Raw genomic sequence first — 26,162 nt, 5'->3', positions numbered from 1 at the left:
AGTTATGACTCCTGAGTTCACCTTTTGGGATGTTTACAGACACAGAGTTTCATGAAGTTGTGGTGTCCAGAAAAGCTGTTGCACATAGGGTGAACAATGAGTTTCCATCTTCTTGCCTCTTTTCAAGGGGCGAGAACTCAGTCCGGGTGTGTCTTAAACTACAAACCTTCATGGGAAACCTTGTTGCTTCTGCTTCCTCTTTTTTCACACTGGAGTTTTTATTTTTGCTTAGCCATGAATTCTTGTGTCATTCATAACTTTTATTTTAAGGTTACAGAAAACTACTCAGACTAGTTAATGCAAGGGTGTATTAGATATAAAAATGGGAAGTCAAAGTCATGGCTACATTCAGAATTTGATAAAATCTCTAAAAATGTATCCTTTCTCCAGCCTTATCTCTGCTTTATTACAAAAGGCTTTTAAAATATTTGTTCCAACCTTTTTCATTGGTGGCATTTATGGCTTTGGAGCACTTTCAGGCTCATGGTCATTACCGTGAGCTCCTGTGCATTTCCCAACTTCCAAACTAGCCTTGAAAATGCCCCCATGGACCATGATTGGTTCATGGTCCTGTCCATGGAACATCACATGTTCAGGGAGATAAAGAACTCTGATAGTGGCATCTGGGTCCAAAGTACAATCCTTTATTCCTGGATATCAAGGTCTTTTGCCGTTGAAGAGAGGTATTGTCACAGAGAAAATTATAGGAGCAGAAGAAAGTAATGTAAGTCAATGATGACACTCCATTAGTAACCAGAAAGATGGTATTTATTTATACATATAATAGTTATAAGATATTAGAGGAAGTCTGTCTCCTGAAGACATTCCTTATACCTTCATATGTAGCACAGTTTGTACATATCACTCTCTGGAGCATTGCGTCACCTATCTCAAGGAGCATTAGTGTCCTTAAATGTACCTCAGAGCATGGCTATGTGTGGGGAAATTTATTTGTGACATTACTAAACTGACTGCTTCTACTTCAGCCAGGTGAGGAACTGATCCCAAAAGATGAAAATGGAAAAGTACTATTTGACACAGTGGATCTCTGTGCTACGTGGGAGGTGAGTGCTTGGAGGAGAGCACAGATAAGAAAGATGAGATAGGAGATATCTGGTTCCTATCTCTCAAGTGCAAGAATGGAAAATGCACCATTGGATCAAAAACTTAGGAGTTTTACAAAGGTAGTTTTTGTAAGCAGTAAGGAAAAAGAAATGACAGGCATACAAAAGAGAGAAGTGGAGAAGAATTGAGGGTAAGGAGGACTGGGATTTCTTTCCTTGCCTGTGCACTAATCTCTCCAGTTTCCTAAGGAAGAAACAAATTCTTACTCTTGCAATCACTATCTTCTTCCCCAATTTTCTGTTTTATTTTCTCCCTTTTAAGAACCACGGCTACATAGTTTGATTGTCATATCTAGACAGTTGTTTCTTTCACAGTTCTGTGTCATATTTATCTTGACCTTCAGTTGACTACACTAATGACACCTCACAATTCCTTTTTCCCAGGCCATGGAGAAATGTAAAGATGCAGGATTGGCCAAGTCCATCGGGGTGTCCAACTTCAATCGCAGGCAGCTGGAAATGATCCTCAACAAGCCAGGGCTCAAGTACAAACCTGTCTGCAACCAGGTGAGCACCCTTAGCCTCTTTTTTACTCTTCATGCCCCTCTTTCTGTCCTATTGCCAAGTATCCATTCATTTAGTCCCACTTATATTTGTAAAAGAGAAGATTCTAGAGAGCAAAGCCTCTGTCTAGAAGGGCATAGAGGGCTCCTACTTGTACCCAGCTTAGAAAAGTCTTACGGAAAGGTGTTGTAACTTTGATGCTGAATTGTGTGTTCTATTTATGGGAGGTCGATTCAATCAAGGAGACCAAGGATTGCCAATTAGACTCAGGGAAAGGTGGACTTACCCCTAAGCTATGAAAGATGACCCGCGAGTGGATGGGTGAAGGTGATTTGGATGGAAGTGTGCATAGATATGAAGCCATGAAAAGATGGAATGAGCAGTACTTAAGGAGAAAGTGAGAGCAAGAGAAGAGAAATACTAGGGATTTCCATGGGGTTCAGATGTCTCAGTACCTCTTGGTATCTCTGCTTTCACACTCCTTGACCAAGGGCATAGATACACTAAAAATTATCTGCAGACAATGAAGGTCATCCATGATAGAAAGAGAAACTGACATGTTTATGGAGATATCTGTTCACAGTGGATGAAATCAACGCTGAAGAAGGTTCAGTAGAACATCGAGCTGACCAATGACTGCCCGGCTCCTAGTCTGCTGCTGTTCTTTGGAGTCTGTCACGCAATCAGCTGCTTAAACATATATATTCTATGCGTGGTTCTTTCATAGCCTAGACATAATTCCATCTTTTTCTTGCATCCTGATTGATGATTCCAGGCCTCCTTGATCAAACTGACTGCCCCCAAGTGTTACACACATTTCAGCATTAAAGTCACCGCACCTTTCCCAGTACCTTACACTTTTTTGTTTTATTTCATTTTTAAAAATTTAGAGTTAATGAGTAAAGATCAACAGTGGAAATACATAATGTATAAAATGTGGGAATTTGGTATAATATGGTGCCATGATAATTACATAAAAGCAATGAGAAATTAATGTGGTTTTAATACTAGTAGTTCTCTAATATTTTAATATGGCAATTTTCAAACTTTCCAAAAATTTGATAAAAATACTACTGGAGGCCCATGTTACCATTTCTGTTCAAAATTACTACCATTTTGCAATGTTATATAGGGATATATTTGCATAAATATATATAATGTTTCTAGAACCTTTTCAAGGTAAATTGTAAAGATGCCAATTGACCCCTAGAGACCTCTCCAAGCATGTCACAGGAATGAAAATATTCTCCCAGTTACAGTGTCATTACTGTATCTAAGAACATCATCTACAGCGCCCTCATGTCATTTGGTATCCAGTCCATATTTGAATTTTCCATTGTTCAATCAAAATATCTTTTGTAGCTCTTCTTTTTTTAACCAGAATTCAGTTGTTTTGATACCATTGTATTTTGATATCAGTTAACTTGTTTTTCCCAGTTATTGAAGGTTTCTGTAAATTAGAAGTTAGATGAGAGTGTTTTATTACATTGGTTTAAACCTTTGGGGCAAGAAAATGTTTTTATCATACCGTGTTTTTCAAACTGCACCACACTAGACTGCATACAATCACAGAATGCCCCACTAGCGGTGAAGCTAGTTTTAAAAACTTGGTGAAACTAACGATGGTCAGATCTGTTGTTTTTAACACATGTTTTCTCTTTAATGATTACTAGTAATCTGCTGGGGGATAATTATCGACAGAAGAAGTCATAGTCCCATGACAAATTTTCACATATGATTGAGAATACGTCAGTGATTTGAACTTTTTTGTATTGTATTTCTGTTTTCTTGTTTGTTATTTCTTTGGGTTTTTTACAGAAAATTTTCAACTTTAACCACTTGTTTAACTACTCTTACCTGACATTTTACTAAAAATAGTTTCTCAACAAGTAAAACTAATAAACTATTATTCCGCTAAGTCCGGGTCAAAGTTAATGTCTTCCTTCAATTAGCAATATACTGAGAATGTAATTACTATAATGACCACCATCAGAGTAGACAAATATTTGTATTCTTTTTCTCATTCTCTCACTAATTACTATAGACTCACGGATTTTTGTCCTAGGCTTTTTAATTCATTTTACTTATTTTTCAATGCTCATATCTACTCAGTAGGTATAAATGTACATATATATGTGTGTGTGTGTGTGTGTGTGTATATATATATATATATATGAAAGAATAATTTGGTCAAAGACTCCTGAGGGTAGGTCTAAAAGACAAACGCACTTGTTTCATAGGAAACCCACTGGTGACATTTGAGATGTCACCATACAAATCCATCATACAAAAAGGAAAAGTAATGAAAGATTATTAAAAGCATCAGTATTTATACATATATGTATGCTTTCTAGTTCATCCATTATATATGTATAAATATGTATCTCATAGATGGCATATATGATATGTATAAAATATGTTAGATGAATTAGAAAACATACATATATATGTATACATTTTGGTTATTAATTAGGAAACTAGTTCTTTTATCTTTCAGACCTGCTCTCATGACTCTTTGACCAAATTCTTGATTTCTGGCACGATATGATGCCCAAAGCTCAAAGAATCTTACCTCATCCCAGCTCTGAAATGGGCCGTGTCTCCTTCTAGTCGTCGGAGTTATTGAGAAACCAGGATAGGGTTCGTAGAGTTGCTTGTGCTCAAAAATAACATTTCTATTTTCTTAGGACAGAGGAGCATAAAATCTATTTTTATGAAAAAGATCATTTCTTGACAACAATATTCTCAGTTCAAATTTAATGCTCTATATTACTCGGCTTCTTTTACTTTGGTGATTTTAATATTAATACAACTTTTAGATTATCTGATGCTTTTCCATCTTGCTCATCTGCAGGTGGAATGTCATCCTTACCTCAACCAGAGAAAACTGCTGGATTTCTGCAAGTCCGAAGACATTGTTGTGGTGGCCTATAGTGCTCTGGGATCCCATCGAGAAAAACCATGGTAACAAGAGCAACAAGAATTTTACGTAAAACATTGTTTTGATTTTAAAAAATTTAATGAGCTCATGCTGTTTCCTGGAGTTCACTGAGAGCTGACTTGGGATGAGGGAAGAATCTGCATTTCTGACAAGATCCCAGGTGATGTTGAGGTTGCTGTTCAGGGGCCTCACTTGAGCAGCTCTGGTGCAGAGTGGACGCCTTAGTCTGTTTAGGGAGCCGCCTAACAAACTCTATCCCCAGCCTCAGGGCTTCAGCATTTCCGCCTTTCCTTCCAGGGTGGATCAGAACTCCCCGGTTCTCTTGGAGGACCCAGTCCTTTGTGCCTTGGCAAAAAAGCACAAGCGAACCCCAGCCCTGATTGCCCTGCGCTACCAGCTGCAGCGTGGGGTTGTGGTCCTGGCCAAGAGCTACAATGAGCAGCGGATCAGAGAGAACATGAAGGTGAGGAGCTGGGCTGTGGGCCTCAGGGCTGCTGCACAGTGTCCTTCACATGTGTATTTCTTGTAAGGCTCTCAGGACACCCTTGGGCCAGCTCCATTTCCTGTATTTCCTATGCATGAACTCTTTGTGTACATCACAAGGATTTCTTCTACTCTGGCACAGGAGAGGCAACACAGGTGGAGAGAAATAGGATGGGATCAAAACCAGAGATTTGAATTAGCATTAAGTCAGTGATATCCATATCCCTCTGTTAGGGATATGTCCTTTTCTTCATTTTCTATAATGAGGTGTTTGATTAAATGTTTTTTAGTCTCCAAATCATTGTTGGTTTTTTTGTTTTTTATTTTTTTTGGTATATTTATGTAGTAAAAATTCCTTATATTTATTCTCTTAGAATTTTATCTTTGTGAATTGTTTAACTCTGCCTTTTTTTTTTTTTTTTGTGAGGTGGTTGTCTTTATTTTATGTGTAGGAGACCATATTTATACCAATACCTAAGGTTATAAAACAAAACCAGTTAACACAGAGGCTTAATGCAAAAGCATTTATTGAGCTCAAGATTCCATGGTTAGAAAATTAGCCTGGGCTCAGCCTGAACTCAGTCCAGTCCTTCTGTTCCTAGCTGGGCTCTCATGTGCATGCAGGGCAGTGAGGCAGCTCTGCTTCAGGATGTCCATGGGGCATCTGTCTGAGCGCCCCCTTCTCCCATGCAGTTCTTTATCCTCCAGTCATCCAGCCCAGGGTTCGTCTCGGAACCAGGCACGACCCCAAGGCAGTGAGTGGACACGTGCAAAGCCTTTTCATGTCTAGGCTCAGAGCTGCCAACCATTGCTTCTGGGAAATTCTATCACCTAATGCATGTTACAGGATAGGTCAGACTCAAGGGGTGGGGAAATACACACCACCTCTTACTGGAAGGAGCTGGGAATTCATATAACCAAGCAAGTGGATACAGGGACATGTGATTGTTAGAGGGCATATTCCTAATTAATCTATCAGTTATATGATATGTGTGATATAATATATTAATAGGTATATGTATGAATACGAATATATGTAAATTGATGTATTATTTCATATATTCTCAAGAATACATCCAAGTCTCTAAAGAATTAATATCCAAATACATACATATATATGTATGTTTTCTAATTAGTTATATATAGATACATGAAATATGCATCATATATGGTGTATATATTGTAAATCCTATGTTGTATATATGACATATATCACATATATGTATATGTCACTATTTTCTAAAACCTTAAGTAAAATCAGTGTAGAAATCCATAGGATACTCTGAAATAATGACATACAGAATGAGAATGAGAAAGAAAGTAAAAAATGACAATGAAACAATAGATGAATCTAGGTAATGGCATTCACTATATGATTTTAAAAATATTTTTAGACATTTGAAAACTGACAAAACAAAAAGGAAATGTCATAAAAGACTGTGGAAACTATCAGTATTTATACGTGTGTATGTTCTCTAATTCATCTAGTATACATAGATATATATATGACATATGTTATATATGTTCAATTAATTAGAAACCACATATATATGTATTTATTCTGGATATTCATTCTTTGGAGACTTGAATGTATTCTTGAAATAACATCTCCCAAATTTTACCTGTGTTGTCATATTCTCTGTGGTTGTTTTCACAAACAAAAGTTTCTATCCTTCATGTAGACTCATTTTTCATGCCTCTTTCTTGTGGTTGGTGAGTTTTGTGTCTTATCCTATATTGGGACTATCACAATATTTTACTGTGTTATCTTACAAAATTATTAATATTCTTTCCTTATAAATTTGGTTAATTCGAATAGGATTGACTTTTTAAATACTATATGAAATAAGGATCCAAACATGCATACCTAATTTTTGGATTTTTAGCAAAATCTCCCACCAATATTTATTGAAAAGTTCACATTTGCTCACATAACTGATTTTTTTACCTGTAACATATATGAAATTTCCATGAACAATTACCTGGCCTCTCTTCCATCTTCAATTAACTTTTTTACTTTTCTGTACTATGATGTTAAAAAGTAAATTTCACTTCCAGTATGTTACAAATATTTTTCTAACTTCTTCATTTATTTAATAATATCTTAGCTATTCTTGACTAATGTGTTATTGAAAATTTTGAATTGTCTTATTAACTTCTGCAAGGAAATAAATGTTTTAGTCTCTTCTTGACATTGTAATAAGCCTACAGATCAAGGTGGAGAGAACGGAATCTTTGACAATATGGAGATTTCCAATCCATGATCATAATATGAATTTCCCACTTATTAATAAACGGTATTTTAATAAATATAACATTAATTTCATAACTTTCTCCATTACTGATAATTATAATAGTTTTTGATAACTTTTCATTTTGTTTTGTGGGTTTTCCAATATTAGAAATTTTAATAGAAATATTAAAAGAATAATGCAACACATCTTCTTACCTGGATTCATCAAGTGTTACATTGATGTCATTTTTTTACTCTCTTTCTCTCATTTTCTGTATTACTCCTTCAGTTTCCCTATTGATTTATATGCTTATTTGATTTAATGTATTAGAGTGACATCTTTTTGATATTTAGAGTCTCCCAGATTTATGCAGTGAGTACCCATGCTTTTTTAATGTGAAATCATTAATATTTAGACAATTATAGGCTTGAGTAATGTTGAAAACTAATTTTTCCTATTATACCTGTGCATTGGAGAGATAGATATTCAATGTTATTCATCCAACCTACTAAATTATGCTAGACATTACGAAATTTGCCTCTAGATTCTTGTGGGTCTTCTAGGTACATGACCCTATCATGTGGGCACAATGTCAGCTGTTTCTTCTTCAGTATCTTTTGAGATATTCTCTTTGTCTGCAGTGTTGTACAGTTTCAAAATACTTTATCTCGGAATGGATTTCTGCTTACTCTTCATCTGGTTTTCATTGACCCCTTGAGTGTTTAGAGAGGTCTTTCATAAATTTTGGAAACGTATCAATCTCTTAAGTATTGTCTCTGCACCCTACTGTCTGATTTACTTGTTGTTTCCCAATTGGCAATGATGTAATCTAAAAATAATTAAAGTTTTCTATTACTTTGATAGGTGTTTGAATTCCAGTTGACTTCAGAGGACATGAAAGCCATAGATGGCCTAGACAGAAATATACGATATTTGACCCTTGATATGTAAGTAATTTTGGTGATGGGTGTTCTAATTTATTTTCAGAGGAGGAATGTAGGATGGGTGTTGAGAGTGACCTCCACACCAGGGGCACAGAGGCCAATGTGAGACAGAGGTGAGACAGGAGCTTTCTGGGCCTCTCCTCCTGGATTCACTCCAGAGCCTTGTTCTCTGGCAGGGAGAGTGGCCCGGGGTCAGCGTGGGTTGACTTGTGCCTCTGCTCTTATGACTTCATGAAACTTTCCAGAGCACCAAGATCATTGCTGAATCTGCACCTTCCATGTAGGCCTGGCATTTCTACCACTGTCTAGTGCCATGCTGCAGATATTACCCATGTGGTCTCATTAGATGTTTCCAAATTTGTGCTTATATGTTGTTCTTCCCAACCTGCACAATGTCTTACCAGATGAAAGGCAGTTCCACCAACCTTGTGGGCCAGGTTCCAATTCCCACCTACTTCACATGGAATTGCTTGCCAGATCCTGTCAATTTAGCATTTTCAATCTTTTCAAACCTTTTCCCTCCTTTTCTTTGCATCTTTTCCCATGAGCCAAACACAGCATTTGCCTACAGAAATTCTGTCTTAGTGGAGCAAATAGGAGCGCTTGGCCTTGATGTTCTGCAATATGGAGATCTCAGTGCAGAGGATGAAGAAATTTTAAAATCAAGTGAAGAGTGTAGATGCAAAAGCACCATTGTTGGAGATAATTTATAACCAGTAACAGAGGTTTACTATTCCTCTATGTTCTAAGGTTCTAGGATTCATAGAAGGTCACTCATAAAATGAGGGAAAAAAGAAGTTATGTAACTGATGGCAGTGGAGATTTTAATAACTAATAGAGATGATGAGATAATGTGTAAAAAAACAAGCACAATGGCACATCATAAGTATGCAAAATTTGGTAGATATTATTAGTAGTATTTTATTATTTAGAGGAAAATACAAAATGAAAAAGTAAATCATAAAAAAGAAAAGGAAAAGTGACAAGCATTAGAAATTTTTTACAACCAATTAATATTTTCTGGGATCATAAAATCAATCACTAGTGCTATTTCCTAGAATTCAAATATGATCTGGAGTAAACCACTTGCAAGCTTCTGAGTGTTTGCTCTTGGTGTAATCACAAAGGATAGGCTCAATTCCCTAATAACAAGTTGTAACTGTACATGTGAGCAGTCATTTATCTGTGTCTTTATATTTTGGGTTATTGGTGCCTATAAAATGGTTTATGCATTGTAGCTCTTTGGATATTAGACCCTATATCAAACACAACAATTTACATTTCTGAATCTAACCAGTGTGTTGCATATGATAGGCAGGTAATAATACGTTAAGTGATTAAGTATTATTGCTACCAGTATAATTTGCCATACTCAAAATTGTTTGTTAGTGATGAGCATATATCTACCTTGTTCCTCTTCAATGTAAGGCAGAATGAGTTCCTGTTTTTACTGAGAATTTGAAATAGAAAAGGTCAGAATATCTCTTTGCTCTGTTGACAGATATAGAGAAATATGTTTGAACATTTGACTTGGTATGTTTTATGTGTTAAGTTCCAGGCAGGGGAATAGAATTAAGTGATTACTTTGAAAATACAGATACAATAAAGTTATGTTCATTAAACTAAGAAACACAGATTCTAGAGCAGTCAGAAAATGAACTTCTTAACATCTACACTAGTGGCTGTTTCCTACACTGTGCTACTTGCTAGTAACAGAGTCATTGCCATTCAGGGTGTACATTTTTTTCTCTTTCCAGTTTTGCTGGCCCCCCTAATTATCCATTTTCTGATGAATATTAACATGGAGGGCATTGCATGAGGTCTACCAGAAGGCCCTATGTGTGGATGGTGACACAGAGGATGTCTCTATGCTGGTGACTGGACACGTCATCTCTGGTTAAATTTCTCCTGCTTGACCACTTCACCAAGCTACAGCTAAGCCCATTGGCCAGAAAAGACAGACAATAACTTTTTTATCATTTTGAAAAAATTAAATGCTCTCTCCTAAAGATTCTTCACCTGCTTTGGTCTCCATAACTTCTATGTTTTCTTTCCTTCTGACACACTAATGACCCAAAATTGTGATTTGCCTATGTGTTTAGGGCCGGGGTTGGAAGATGATAACAACCATTTAAGATTCATTTCTGCAGTGGGAATGGGTGGAGGTTCACCCTCTGGGAAAGGGGCAGGTGACAGGTATTGGTCAGTGCCTCTCTAGCTCTTGTTGGAAGCAGCACATGCAGCATGGAGTCTACAGGGTGAGCGATATTGACCAGCAATTCATGGGGTCCCTCCAACAGTGTGAGGGTCAGAGTTTCTGGAGCCTTGGGAGGAGGCATCCCTGTGAGAGGGGGCGTCAGGGAGGTGGAAGGGCACCCACCAGAAAAAGTGATTAGAAGTGAGGTATGAGGAGGTTAAATAAGAGAGAGTCAAGCACATCTCTGCTTGGAAAAACATTTCAGCACCTTTTTTTTTTTTTTTTTTTTTTTTTTGATCATTATATCTTGTTCATGAAAGGGAACTTTCCACAATGCTTTAACAAACCCCAGAGCTGAGAGTCAGGCATGAATCTTTGATGTGTGCCCAGTCACAGCGTTGACCCTATTGGTCTCTGGTGGGGCAAGACATCAAAGTCATCATTGACTAATCACATTCCCCTGACTACCTCATATTTAGAAAATATTCTTAGATTGTAAAAATGTGCTGTTCATTGGTTATATTCAATCTTTTAAATATTTTATACATTAAGCAAAGCATAGTTACAAGTATAAAACAGAAATATCCCAAAGTCATTATGTATTGCACTCAAGATTAAAATGGGAAATAATAAATCTAATAAATCATGTGTTCCAAGACTTTAAGTATCTTTTGGAAACAGGGTATGTGAAACAGCACACTGTTTTCAAACATTGGTAAATTTTAAGAACAACTCTTACAAAGGCATTTCATTCTTATACATAATTTTCAGGGGAACTAAGTAAATCAGCTAATCACGAAGACATGATTTTCATTTCAGACAACACTTTTGAAAATGTGGGATAGTCTCAGGGCTTAATGATCAAAGCATTTTCAGAACACTGGTTTTTAAACTGGGCACACTTTCTAACACATTTACCCGCCACTATTCTTACTCTAGTAGCCACGTTAACCCCTTCAGAGACTCCTTCTCAAGGCATGTCTCAGAGCTGATAGGCATCCCAGCAAGTTTTGCAGATCACAATTTTTCCGTAAATTACTTACTCTATAAAATTGGAGGAGGCCATAAACTTTAGAGGGCCCTAGACCAATTTTTTGGATTATTTTTGGTCTACTGTCATTCCGTTGATGATCTTAGATATTCTCTGCATTAAATATCACCTCTAGGCAGAGAAATCCCCCCACAAATATTTCTAGCTCAGATTTTTCCTCCAAATTCTACAATGGAAGATCACAGTGTGAACTCTGCATCTCCACATTAAAGTCTAAACGACATTCGCACTTAGCATGTCTCAAAGAAACCTCATGTAAACCACGGCCATCCTGTTCTACCTTAACTTTCTGAGTCTAAGGAATGATAATTTCACATCTCATAAACCCAATTGATATAATTGTCAAGAAAAGATTGACATTTTGTTAAAACTTAACAGTCAAGTGTGTAACGCTTAAGCAAACTTTCATATTTCAAATCTCTTTTGCACGTGTAACTCTGACTTCAAGATGTGAAATAATCACTGGGTCAGTCATTTGTAAATACTAAAACTGCTATGGACTTTTTCCAGTTTGTCACCATCCATTTTTATAAAACTCTTACGGTTAAAAAAGAAAAAAAAAATTTACTCAGAATTTCATAAAGCCAAACACCCGATTTCAGGAACACTTGTGATGTCAAAAAATTGTATAGGGACGTCTAATCACTAATTTTACTATTTTTTTCTCTCAAAGAAATGCTGAAGGGAAGAATTCAGGTTGAATGAAAGGAAATAGTAACTTATAGCCATATAGAATTATAAAGACTTCTTGTAAATGTGAATATACGGTAACATAAAATCATGTATTTTTGAAATTTTGGATTCTACTCATTATTTTACTTCAAAATTTAAAATATAAATGTCTAGAAGTAAGTATAATTCTAAGTTAATATGTGTGCAATGTAGGAAGCTGTAATTACTGACCAAAACCATGTGAAGTGGAGAAAACCTGGGGACGTAGATGTTTTTTACATGAAATTGAAGTTAAATGCATATTGATTTAAAGAAAATTATTGTAATTTTTTAAAGTTTTTGTCATCTTCACAGCAATCACAAAAAGAATAATTGTAGAATATATGCAAGAGGAAAATCAGAAGGGAATCCAAACTTCATTTAAAAAATCACACAACCTCACACAATGGTAGTAACGGTGGATATGAAGGATCGAAAGCTATAAACCTCGTAGGAAAACACTGAAAATGGCACAAGTGACTCCTTCCCTGTCACCAATGACAGTCATGTGTTGCATAACACCTGGACTATCTTCTGAGAATGGCTTTGTTAGGCAACTCTGTCATTATGGGGACATGATAGCATTAGAGATAATTCTCTCAAACACTGTCATGGCCTTATCAACTATGCTTCTGTAATGTTCTAAATCCTTTGCTGCCATTCCAACAATGTTTACCACATTTTTCTAAGAAATGGGATCCATTTCACCAAACCACTTTTCTTGCTCATTCATAAGAAGCACTTCTCATTTGTTAAAATTACATCATGAGATTGCAAGCATTCCGTAACATTCAAGTTCAAATTTGAATTCTAGTTCTCCTGCTATTTCTACCACATCTGCAATTACTTTCTCCACTGAAATCTTGCATTCCTCCAAGTCATCCATGAGGGTTGAATTCACTTCCTCCAAACTCCTGTTCAAGTTAATGTTTTGCCCTCCTGTCATGAATCATGAATGTTTTTAATGGCATCTAGAATAGTAAATCTTTTCCAGAAGGTTTTCAATTTTCTTTGCCCAGGTTCTTCAGATGAGTCACCATGGTAGCCGTAGACTTATGAAATGTATTTCTTGAACCATAAAAGAAGAACATCAAAATTACTCTATGATCCATGGGAAACAGAATGCATGTTGTGTTAGCAGGCATGGAAACAACAATAATCTCTTTCAACCTCTGTGTAAGAGAGCTCTTGGTTCATTAGGTACCTTGTCGACAGGCAGTTCTCATTTCAAAAAACTGTTTTGCTTTGCTGAGCAGTAAGTCATAACAGTGGGCTTAAAATATTCAGTAAACCATTATTTAAGGAGATGTGCTGATATCTAGGCTTTCTTGCTTTATTTATAGAACACTTGCAGAGTAGATATAGCTTAAATCTTAAGGATCCTAGGATTGTTGGAATGGTAAATGAGCATCATGTGTTATAATATAGCTAGCCAGGGAAGGGACAGATCTCTTTTTAAAAGCTACTGAAAGAAATCAGAGATAACACAAACGACAAAACAAGTACAGGGGGCAGCAAAAGGTAACAGATGTCAACTATAAGATCTCATCAAGAACTAAGAAAATGGAGAAAAGTACAAGATGGCAGAAGGGAGGCAGTGTTAGCATGCCTCTCCCACTTGGAGATTAGTGTGTAGGAATTTACATTGTGAATTTCTTTTCAAGAACCAATGCAGAGACTTAACAGAAACACGAAAAAAATTTCACATACACTTTGAAGAAGTCACAGGCACAACCCTACTCCATGAAACAAGAAGAATACATCACATCCCCAGATTCTGAGGGGACAGAGTTCACTCCAGAGTATACATCCCCACTGGGGATCTGGAAATTCAGGCCACAAGAGAAGGCTTTAATCCTATGCAGAGTGGGAATGGATTTAGGGAGCCAGTGAAATACACAAATAGAAGCAGCAGTGTGAGGTGCCTTACAGGCATTCCCAGTCTTCAGTGTGAACTCAGGGAAGCCATTCCTGACTACATGTCACAGGGGCCCTTGGCGAAGTCAGCAAATGAGCTCAGAGAAGGGTCACAGAGTAAAAGAAGCTCCCAACTGAATTTTGTGATACAATCTCAAGTGGGGACACGTGCCCTTGAGTAGAACCCACAGGGGAGAGCTGGAAGTGCATTGCAGACATGAGTACAGAAGCCGGGTATCCAGCCTTGTGGGCAGACCAGGGGGGATGTGGCCTGAAAGCCATGATGATTATCTCTGTGGGGAAGCTGATGGCCTGGGGCTGGTCTGAGTTTTGTGCACACACTGTCTGGATATAAATCTGGCACTGTTAGGAGAGCATTACAGGAATGAAAGGAATGAAAACTGCCTTGCCAACTCCATGGGTACTGGGTGAGGCTCCCTGTGGCGGGGGGGGGGGGGGGGGGGGGCGCACAGCAAGCTATTCAACCTTAAGTACAAGGCATTTGAGGTCGGGGCATGGAAAAATGCTGAGGCACTGTGTGCATGTTATTTGTGCTGAGAATCAAACTCCTTGGCCTTGAAAACAGGACAGGGAGTGGTGTGTGTGGTGTGATAAGGAATGCTGAAAACGGCCTCCTGAGAATGAGGTTTGAGTGCTTTTACAAGGCCACAGATGTCTCGCAACCTGACCTCATAAAGCCATCTAGTGCAGGTTTGTGGTTTAACAAGTCCTTTCAATAAGTACTTGGCGGATGGATGCTGGAGTGGACCTTCTTAGAAGAGCTGCCCCCGCCACCACCCCCCACCATGCCGCTCAGCAACAATTGTCTGAGAACTCACTGTAAGCTGTAAGCAGCCCACTACTTCCCATTCCCTTTGTGAATTCTTCTGTGCAGCAGAGGCAGTGAAACTCTCCTCTGAAACATTACCCCAGCAGCCTAAGAACCACCCCCTCGCCCTCGCAGGGGCTGCAGCGTGATTCATTCAAGGAGACTCAGAGTGCAGACCCACCTAAACCTGGACTCACTGGTGGTACCCCTCCACCCACCCTGGTAGCTTCACACAAAGATACACTATTAGGAGCTTCATAGCCCACCCCACCCCATCCCTCATTGCCTGAGAAACCACTTTCCCTGGGCAACTTAGGGCAAGCTCAAATCCCACTGTTACCACCACAGCTGGTGCTCTTTTGCAAGTGCCACCCCCTAGCTGGAGACCAACCAACACAGTCCACACAGCACCTCTAGGAAGAATAAATAGAACTGTTCCCAGGAAGGAGAAAACACCTGCATGACCTCAGCTATTATCACTGTGTACCATATCCTGACCAACCAGAGGTCTTGAGTGGGTCCACATGACGAGTTCACTGCTCGCATAACCAGCATTCAAGAAGCCAGCACACTAAGCCTATCTACAGCCAGGGAATCTCAGAGTCTACGTCACTCCCCCTGCCACCTCAATCAGAGCTGCTGCTGGTATCCACTGCAGGGAGACTCATGCTGAGAGGAAGCCTGGGCTGGATGGCTGGAGGATGAAGAACTGCATGGAGGAGACGGAGGCACCCCAACAGATGCCCCATGGCCATCTTGAAGCAGAGCTGCCTCACTGCCCTGCACACACATGAGAGCCCAGCCAGGAACAGAAGGACTGGGCTACATTCAGGTTGAGCCCAGGCCAGTTTTCCAAACTTGGCATATGAGTTAAATAAATGGCTTTATATAAAGCCTTTATATTAAGAGGGTTTGTTTTATATCCCAAAGAATTCCTATAATCCTGATCTCCTCTGCATACAAACAGGACAAACAACGCAATAAAAAAGAGTCAGAGTTAACAAGCACTTCACAAAGATAAAACTCTAAGACAACAAATATAAGTAGTATATACTATGTGAGTATATATGGAAAAGAAATTCACAATGACTTGGAGACTAAAGAACACCTAATTAAATTCCTTGTTTTAGAAAACGAAGAAAAGGAGATGTCCCTGGCAGAGGGATACAAAGTCAATTGTCAACTCAATGCTGAAACCCAAATCTCTTGTTTTGGTCCCATCCTAATTCTCTCCACCCACGCTGCCTCTCCTGTGATAAGAGTGGAAAACCCTTATGATGAACATAAAGCATTTGTGCATAGAATATGCCAGGGAAATGGAGTTGGCCCAAGGGTGTCCTGAGAGCCTTACAAGAAACACACATGTGAACGACAGTGTGCAGGAGCCCTGAGGCCCACAGCCCGGCTCCTCACCTTCATGTTCTCTCTGATCCGTTGCTCATTGAGGCTCTTGGCCAGGACCACAACCCCACGCTGCAGCTGGTAGCGCAGGGCAATCAGGGCTGGGGTTCGCTTGTGGTTTTTTGCCAAGGCACAAAGGACTGGGTCCTCCAAGGGAACCGGGGAGTTTGGGTCCACACTGGAAGGAAAGGCAGAAATGCTGAGGCCCTGAAGCTGGGGATAGTTTGTTAGGCGGCTCCCTAAACAGACTAAGGCGTCCACTCTGCACCAGAGCTGCTCAAGTGAGTCTCCTGAACAGCAGCAGCAGCATTACCTGGCATCTCGTCAGAAATGCAAATTCTCTCCTCTCCCCGAGACAGCTGAGATTAACTACAAAAGACTGAGCATGCTTTGATTAAACATTTCTCATCAAAATAGTATTTTAGATAAACTTCCTGTTGCTCTTAGTACCATCGTAAGTTTCGCTGCGATCCCAGAGCACTACCGGCAACCAGAACAATGTCTTCTGACTTGCAGAAATCCAGCAGTTTTCTCTGGTTGAGGTAAGGATGACATTCCACCGGTAGATGACCAAGATAGAAAAGCATTGCATAATATGAAACAGTTATGTTAATACTAAAAGGACTAAAGTTAAAAGAAGCTGAATAAATGATGTGTAACATTAAACATGAACTGTCAAGTAATAACATTTTTCATAAAAATAAATTTATATCCCTGTCTCCTAAAAGCATCAGCCCTTTCTAAGCACAGACAACTCTAGGAACCTGATCCTGCTTTCTAAATAACCTTGACTACTACAAGGAGACCTGGGATCAGATAAGATTCTTTTGAGTCTTGGGCATCAAATTGTGCCAGAGAAAAAGAATTTGTCAAAGAGACATGGGGGCAGGTCTGAAAGACAAAAGCACTAGATTCACAGAAATGTCACTGGTGACATTTGAGCATCAAAATAAAAAGTCTATCTGCTATATAGATGTGAGCATTTAAAACACAGTAAAATTAATTAAAAAATCCATGAGTCCACAGTAATGAGAGAGAAAATTAGAGAAAGACCAAAAGTATGTGCCTACTCTGGTGGTGGTTGTTGCATTAAGTACATTCTCAGGACACTGCTAATTAAAGGGAAGTCGTTAAATTTCTACTCTGGCCTAGAGAAAGAACTGTTCCTTATTTTTACTTAGTGATTCTTTTTTCTTTTTCTTCTTTTTTTTGAGAGGAGTCTTACTCTGTCACCCAGGTTGGAATGCAGTGACTCAATCTCGGCTCGCAGCAACCTCAGCCTCCCAGGATCAAGCAATTCTCCTGCCCCAGCCTCTTAGGTAGCTGGGATTACAGGCACCTGCCACCACACCTGTCTAATTTTTGTGTTTTTAAAAGAGAGAGGATTTCACACCATGTTGGCCAGGCTGGTCTGAAACTCCTGACCCCAAGTGATCCACCCACCTTGGCCTCCCAAAGTGTTGCGATTACAGGTGTGAGTCACTGCACCCAGCCAATAATTTTTTTATAGTAAAATGTCAGGTAAGAATATTTAAAGAATATTTAAACAAGTGGTTAAAACTGAAAATGATTTTTAAAAACCCTAAGGAAATAACAAATACAATAAGAAAACAGAAGTTCAAAATCACTGATGTATACTCAATCCTATGTGAAAATTTGACATGGGAATACGACTTCTTGTTGAGAATTATCACCCAGCAGATTAGTAGTTATTGTTAAAGGGAAAACATGTTAAAATGAACAGATCCGACCACCCTTACTAGCTTAACCAAGTGATCAAAACTAGCACGACCACTAGTACGGCAACCTGTCATTTCATGCAGTCTAGTGTGGTGCAATTTGAAAAACACAGCACGTGAAAGACACTGTCTTGCCCAAAAGGCAACCTGATGTACTAAAACATTCAAATCTAACTTCTAATTTACAGAAGCTTTTTCAGTAACTTGAAAAAACAAGTTAAACAGTATCCAAATAAAACAATCTGAAAATCACAGCTGAATTATGGTTAAAACAAACAAGAGTTACAAAAATTCTTTGATTAAACAATGGGAAATTTGAATATGGACTGGGTATTAAATGACATGAGGGCATTATAGTTAATTTTCTAAGATACAATGACACTGTAACTAGAATATCTTTCTGTTACATGTTTTGTGAGCTCTGTAGGAATAAATTATCATCTTTACAGTTTAGATTCAAAAAGTTCTGAAAATACTATATGCATTTATGCAGATGTATCCTATATATGCCTATATATTTGGGAATGTCGCTAAAGGTCAACAATTTGAATATAAATGGTAACGTGCATGTCCCACACTATTTCAAAGTTCCTTAAGGTTTTAAAAATGCCAAAATAAAAACCTGGAGAACTACTGGGAGGTGACAATGTGCTAGCAGCCCTCACTCTCAGCACCTCCTCGGCCTCCATGTCCATTCTGGCGGCGCTTGAGGAACCCTTGAGCCTGCCACTGCACTGTGGGAGCCTCTCAGGACTGGCCAAGGCCAGAGCCGGCTCCCTCTGCTTGCGGGGAAGTATGGAGGGTGAGGCGCGGGCGGAACCGGGGCTGCGCTCGTCGCTCACAGTTCAGCGCGAGTTCCGGCGGGCGCCTCACTCGGAGCGGCCGCCGGCCCAGGGCAGTGAGGGGCTTGGCACCCGGGCCAGCAGCTGCGGTGGGTGCACTGACTCCCCCAGCAGTGCCGACCCGCGGGCGCTGCGCTCGAGTTCTCGCAGGGCCTCACCTGCTTCCCTGCGGGGCAGGACTCGCGATCGTGGACCTGCAGCCCACCATGCCCGAACCCCCACCTTGCTGGGCTCCCGCGCGGTCCGAACCTCCCAGACCAACACTGTCCCCTGCTCCGCGGCACTCGGTCCCATCAACCGCCCAGGGGCTGAAGAGTGCGGGTACAGGGCGCCAGACTGGCAGGCTCCTCCGCCCAGGGCCCTACTCCGGGTTCTGCTAGGTGAAACCAGCTGAGCTCCTGAGTTTAGTGGGGACTTGGAGAACTTTTATGTCTAGCTAAGGGATCGTAAATGCACCAATCAGCACTCTGTGTCTAGCTAAACATTTGTAAATGGACCAATCAGCACTCTGTAAAAAAAGGACCAATCAGCTCTTTGTAAAATGGACCAATCAGCTCTCTGTAAAATAGACCAATCAGCTCTCTGTAAAATGGACCAATCAGCAGGATGCGGGTGGGGCCAGACGAGGAAATAAAAGCAGGCTGCCCTAAGTAGTGGTAACCTAGGAGGATCCCTTGTCGGATTGTGGGAGGTTTGTTACTGTGTTATAAGTTTTGCTGCTTTTATGAGCTGTGGAAGTAATTGGGAGGGATTGAAGTTTTGCTCTTGAAACCAACAAAACCAGGAACCCACCAGGAGGAATGAACAAGTCCAGACCTGCTGCCTTGTGTTAGAGGTGTAACACTCACGTGAAGGTCTGTAGGTTCCTATCAGTGACACCACAAACCCACCACAAGGAAGAAGCTCCAGCCACATCTGAATGTGTGAAAAAACACTCCGGGCACACTATCTTTAAGAACTGCAAAACTGATTTTGAGGGTCTGCAGTTTCATTCTTGAAGTCAGCGAGATCAAAAACACACCAATTCTGGAGAAACTACTGACGTTAAAACCACCTGAGTTTTAGCGGTTTTATTGGAATATCTTGGGGCTATGTGTTATACTAAATTCACAACTTTTATACTGTAGTTCAATCACAGACCTTTACTGTTTGACTCTTACGTTGTAAAAAGTGAGTTTGAACAAAGATGTGTAAGTTATTGGGAAAGGTGCAGTGACCTTAATGCTGAACAGCATGTAACACTTAGGGAAGTCAGTTTGATCAAGGAGGTGTGGAATTGTCAATTAGAACGCAGAAGAAAGGTTAAACTTAACCCTAAGCCATGAAACAACCGTGCGTGGAATAGATGTGTTTGAACAGTTGGTTACATGACAGACCCCAAAGAAGAGCAGCAGAGTAAGAGTGGGGGCAGTCACAAGTCAGTTTGATGTTCTGCTGAACTTTCCTCAGTGTTAATTTCATCCACTCTGAACAGACATCTCCAAAAAATAATTTTCTTTCTATGATAGGTGGCTTTCATTGTCTGCAGCTGTGCCCTTGGTTAAGAAACGTGAAAGCAGAGATGCCAAGAGGCACTGAGATGTCCAAACCCCATATAAACCCCTACTACCTCTCTTCTCTTATTCTGTTTCTCATAATGTACTGCTTATCTCATATTTTTATGGCATTATATCTATGCAGTCTCTTTCCAAATCACCTTCACCTATCCACTCTCTGGTCAGCTTTCATAGCTTAGGGTTAAGTCGACGTTTCCCTGATTCAGACAATCCTTGGCCTCCTTAATCAAATTGACCATCCCGAAATGTTACACAATTCAGTATTAAAGTTGTTCTGCCTTTTCACTAAGACTTTTCCAAGCAGAGTACAAATAAGAGCCCTCCATGCCCTTCTAGATCGATGCTTTGCTTTTGGGAATCTTCTGTTTCAGAAAGGTAAGTGGGACTGAAAAAATGAACACAAGGCAGTAGTACAGAAAAATGAGCAGGGATAAGAGAAAGGAGAGGAGGCTGATGGCATCCACCTGGTTGCAGACGGGCTCGTACTTGAGCCCTGGCTTGTTGAGGATCATCTCAAGCTGCCTTCAGTTGAAGTTGGACACTCCGATGGACCTGGCCAGTCCTGCATCTTTACACTTCTCCATGGCCTGGGGAGAAAACGATAGTGAAAAATCATTTGTGGAATTGGCTGCAGATCAAGATAAATACAAGGTAGAAGTGTAAAAGCAACAACTCTTAGGATATGACAAACTAGCTAGCAGTGATTGTCAAGAAGAGAAAGGTTAGCAGTGATTGTCAAGAAGAGAAAAATTAAAACAGATAATTGGGGAATAAGATAGTGAGAACAAGAGTAATAATTTCTGTTTACTCCTTAGGAAACTGAAGGGGTTAATGCACAGCAAAGGAAAGGGGTCCCTGTCATCTTTCTTCCCCAATTCTTCTCCTCCCCTATCACCTGTTGAATTTCTGGCATGGGTTTTATTCCCCACAACTCAGTAAAGCCACCTTTGAAAGCTCCTAAATTTCTGGATGAATGGTGCATTTCCCATTCCCGCACATGGAAGACGGAAACCAGATGTCTCCTATCTCATCTTTTGTATTTATGTCCTCACCTCGTAGCACTCACATCCCACGTGGCACAGAGATCCAGTGTGTCAAATAGTCCCTCTCCATTTTCATCTTTTGGGATCAGCTCCTCACCTGACTGAAGTAGAAACAGTTTAGCGATGTCACAAATCAAGTTCTCCACACATAGCCATGCTCCCAGATACATTTAAGGACACTAATCCTCCATGAGGTAGGTGAAGCAATGCCCCAGAGAGTGATATGTACAAAGTGTGTTACATATGAAGGTATAAGGGATGTCTTCAGGAGACAGGCTTCCTCTAATCTTTTACAACTATTGTATATATAAATAAATGCCATCTTTCTGGTTCCTAATAGAGTGTCATCATTGACTTACATTACTTTCTTCTGCTCCTATAATTTTCTCTGTGGCAGTGCCTCTCTTCAACCGTAACAGACCTTGATATCCAGGAATAATGGGTTGTACTTTTGACCCACGTGCCACTATCATAGTTGTTTATCTCCCTGATGATGCGATGTTCCATGGACAGGACCATGAACCAATATGGTCAATGGAGGTGCGTTTCAAGGCTAGTTTGGAAGTTGGGAGATCCACAGGAGCTCGCTTATGGTAATGACCATGAGCCTGAATGTGCTGCAAGCCGTAATTGTCACCAATGGAAAAGGTTGGAACAAATTTTTTTTAAAAAAATCCTTTTGTCATAAAGCAGAGAGAAGAATGGAGAAAGTATATATTTTTAGAGATTTTATTAAATTCTTAATGTAGCCCTGACTTTGACTTCCCATTTTCAAATCTAATACATTCTTGCATTCAGTAGCCTGAGTAGTTTTCTGTAACTTTAAATCAAAGGTTATGAATGACACAAGAATTCATGGTTAAGCAAAGATAGAAACTCCAGTGTGAAAGGAGAGGGAGCAGAAACAACAAGGTTTCCCAAGTCTGCGTGAAAGTTTGTAGTTTAAGGCGCAACCGGCCTGAATTCCGCCGTATCTGTTTACCCTTGAAAAGAGGAGTGAGGATGGAAACTCATTGTGCACCACGTGTGCAGCGGCTTTTCTGGACACCACAGTTTCATGAAACTCTGTATGAACATCCCAAGAGGTGAACTCAGGAGTCATAACTACGACCTTGCGCATTGAAGGAGATGATTGCCATTGCCTCAAGTTTTTGAGGCAGGGGCTTTGAGGATTCTGCACACTCTTGTGGTCATGCAACAGAGAAGTAAGGATTCAAAATTTATTCAGTAGAAAGGGAATTAGAGTAATGTTTAAGGTTCTTCTTCCATGTGATAATCCCTATATCTTCCTAGGAAAAAAATTAGTTCAGCCATCCATGTAAACAATGTCCATGCTGAGAACAGAAGTGAAATTAATTTTATCACACGAGTTACATACCTTTAGAGACACTGGAAAATGAATAAGATAGAGGTCAACAAAGTCCAGTGGAAGATTTTTCCGTGCCCTTTCCAAGGCTCATCAGACCAAATCTGGTTGATGGGAAATGCACCAAGGTGCAGAGGTTAGAGAGGGGAAGTTGTGTTGAATGAAAACTTGAGCCAATTTTTACGAGTTTGCTCCACCTAATTTTAGACATTTGCTCCAGCTAATATTTTCCAGTACTTCAAAATTGATAACAAGAGGCAAAATTATTCTCTCTTCTTGTGATGCCTTTTGTTCTGTCATCATATCCTGATGAACTTTATTATATGTTGGATATATAGGTAGTACATATACTGGTGACAGAATGAAATTACTCAAAAAGTAAAAATTTTTATCAAGTAATAGTCATGCCCATTATCTAAATTATCTTTGGTATGTTTTACAACTCATTTTAGCAATGTAATTCTTTTATCCTTTCAGCTCCATGGGCAAGAAGAAGTATATGTGGTTCAGAAACAGAGGAGGCAAGCAAAGTTTTTAATATAACAACTTGGGCTGGACACAATTTAAGACACTGGAGGTATCATTATTTAATACTCACAGAGGTCACGTATATTGCTTTCTCTCTCTCTGATCAAAATTATAATGAAAACTCAGAATCATAACAAATGTAAGAAATTCACCCAGGAGGTAAGAAATACCATAATATGATTAGGGTTTTCTCTGATTCTATAGTCTATATCAAACCATATTGAGCTGTGCTGAGCTCAAGAAAGTAAAGGGACATTGAAGTGAAATTTGAGTACAAAGCCATCATCATTTCCTGCCTTCAATTTTAGTTGTAATACATGAATATTTGTGAATAAATTTAAATGAATAAGTACAATTCACCCACAACTATTGATCCAGTCACAGAATTGTCATCTCCACACAATCACATTAAATACCTGGGCAAACAAGCTCATCAGAGGCACAGTACATTTGAAGTATAGAATATGTCTTCTCTCTTCACACTGCCATCTAAACTCTTGCTTCGGATGGTCATTCCAACCTGCTCCTCATTATTGTAGAAATGGGTAGAATCCAGCTTCTACTACCAATTTGGTGACCTCTGTAGCTCTATTCCAAGGAACCTGGAGGAGCAACTAAAAGTAGTTAGTATTTGCTGATTGATGTGCTTGGGAGGTAGTTCAGGTACAAGCATTGACCTTGACATAAATGAGCTGTTCCTCATGTCTTGGATCAGTTCTCCATGCAAGATCACAAGCCCATCCCAGTCTGCCTGGGTCTTTGGTAATGAAGATTGGACATCCCAGGAACTTCTTCATTCCGAGAAAATCACTGGTTGACCACTGGCCTGAAGGTTCCCAAGAACACATCCAGTTTTGGAAATTTGCTGTAAAAATCAACAGGACTCAACCTATACTTATAGATATAATCTTAATGAGTTTTAATGTAGTGAAATGAACACAAGAAAAAAGGCACATAGAAGGAATTATGAAGGAATACAGTGCAAGCTCCTGTGAGTCCTGTCTCATGATCTTGCATGGAACACACTGACTTCCTCCAGCATCATATTTTGACGATATATGGAAAGTGTTGTCTACAAGAGTTGCTCCCCACATATCCGTTCCTAAGATTTTCACTGGTTGCTGCTTACATTGACCCATTCTACCTAACACAGACAAAAAGTCCAGTCTCCCAAAGGAAAGCAGGTGCACACAAGCCCCACAGTTTGCACAAGCAGTTACTTAGAGCCACCATCTTTTTCAATTAGGAAATAGCGAGAAAACCACCTTCTCAGATACCAGCCAGGTCCGTTTTGGAAATAGGCACATCTATGGAGAGCAGTCTATTACGTTAATTCTTTTCTACACAGCCATTAGTCATTCTGCCCTGCATGACAGAACTAAATACTAGGAGTAAAGATGTAGACTTTAAGGATGTTGATTTATAGATAAAAAATAGAGTGCAGACAGTAAGAGATTAAAGTGGGTTTCAGATTCGAAGTTAAAGTCAACTCTTTTAGGAAAAAAATCAAATTGCAGTGAAATTTACAATTATTGACTTATGTAACAAATTTGGGAGCATATTCGAATGTATATATTTTAAATGCAGAAACATAAAGAACACAAAGTATTTTCCCTGTTTAAAAGTATTTCAGAAGCTTTCTTTTTTCCCATGAAATTACAACAAGTTAAATACTGGGAGTCACGGCCCTGTCCTCATAGCATTCTTGATCTTTTCTTTGCTATGTGAACACTCAGAGGCTTATCAAGGCTGGAGCTTGAGGAGTGTCCCCATCTTTACATCCTCTCCCTGCTTATCTATATTACAAAGTAAACCATCCCTGTCCATGGTCTTCAAAATATGTTTGTAAGTCCTTACAACTTAGAGTTGAGAAAAGTGAAGCACAAATTTGGTGTAACTACTCCCTATGCACGCACTTTGTAGTAACAGGACAGTCTTGGGGTACAAGCATTCTCCCAGTGTAGAAATAGTTCAGTCGAGAAAATAAACTCTGAATTTTGTTCAGTTGCGTGTCAGAGGACCAACTTACCATTTTCATACAAATCTGATGCACACTAACAAGGACCAAGAATTTAGACTTTCTTAACTAGGTTCTTTTTTTTTTTTCTCAAAATGAGGATATTTTTCCTTCCATGTAATTTTCCCAGAGGTGAGAATAGTACCTGGGAAATTCTCTTTAGTCCAAGTCCAGTATTACCATGCGGTGCACAAGATCACCCATCAGAACAGTGATACTCTCCAAATAGATTTCATGCACCCCATCTCCATTAACTTTTGCCATAAAGATTTCTCTGGATCATGTCCTCTTAGAAGAAGAATGTATTTATCTTACTATAGAAACAGCGAAACCACTCCCATTGCAATTAATACCTAAAAGAGGGGAGCAGACGGCAGTGTTCTTCCTACTGGGTTTCATAGACTCTAATAAGTTGTGAAATAAACATGAATGGAAGACAAAACAGTGCCCCAAATAAGCAGTAGATGACCCCTTGACCAGACTGCATTGCAGAACAAAGATTCACGTTTTCTGTTTGTACACAGAGCACAGCTCTACCCTAGAGAAACTGAGACCACGGTAGTCATGCAGAGCACACAGGAACACAAATCAGCTTCCACCTATTCTAGCTTTGCTCCTTTGAACACTCAACACTAAAAATATTATTATTACCTCTAGAGGTGCACCAGTGCCAAATCCCAGGACAGGCACAAGGTGACCATCATTTAGCTTCACACACTGATGTTTTGAATCCAT

The 26,162-nt window shown here is 39.5% G+C and overlaps 1 protein-coding gene and 1 pseudogene across 1 annotated transcript in view; one reads left to right on the top strand and one right to left on the bottom strand.

The window, feature by feature from the left end:
- Nucleotides 1-10,251, top strand: part of LOC105532487 (aldo-keto reductase family 1 member C1 homolog) — a 28,476-nt gene extending 18,225 nt beyond the window's left edge. The window contains exons 4-9 of the mRNA XM_011970669.1: nt 987-1,064; nt 1,509-1,631; nt 4,483-4,592; nt 4,867-5,032; nt 8,151-8,233; nt 9,988-10,251. Coding sequence (XP_011826059.1) covers nt 987-1,064; nt 1,509-1,631; nt 4,483-4,592; nt 4,867-5,032; nt 8,151-8,233; nt 9,988-10,030 — 603 coding nt within the window. The 3' untranslated portion in view covers nt 10,031-10,251. The remainder of the gene's footprint in view (nt 1-986; nt 1,065-1,508; nt 1,632-4,482; nt 4,593-4,866; nt 5,033-8,150; nt 8,234-9,987) is intronic.
- Nucleotides 10,252-16,282: 6,031 nt separating this feature from the next.
- LOC105532495 lies at nt 16,283-26,162 on the bottom strand (annotated as a pseudogene).

This window comes from Mandrillus leucophaeus, unplaced genomic scaffold (genome assembly GCF_000951045.1).
Source record: "Mandrillus leucophaeus isolate KB7577 unplaced genomic scaffold, Mleu.le_1.0 Scaffold961, whole genome shotgun sequence".
Classification (NCBI taxonomy): domain Eukaryota; kingdom Metazoa; phylum Chordata; class Mammalia; order Primates; family Cercopithecidae; genus Mandrillus; species Mandrillus leucophaeus.
Note: the sequence above shows the minus strand (reverse complement) of the source record. Positions and strands in the feature narration are given on the sequence as shown.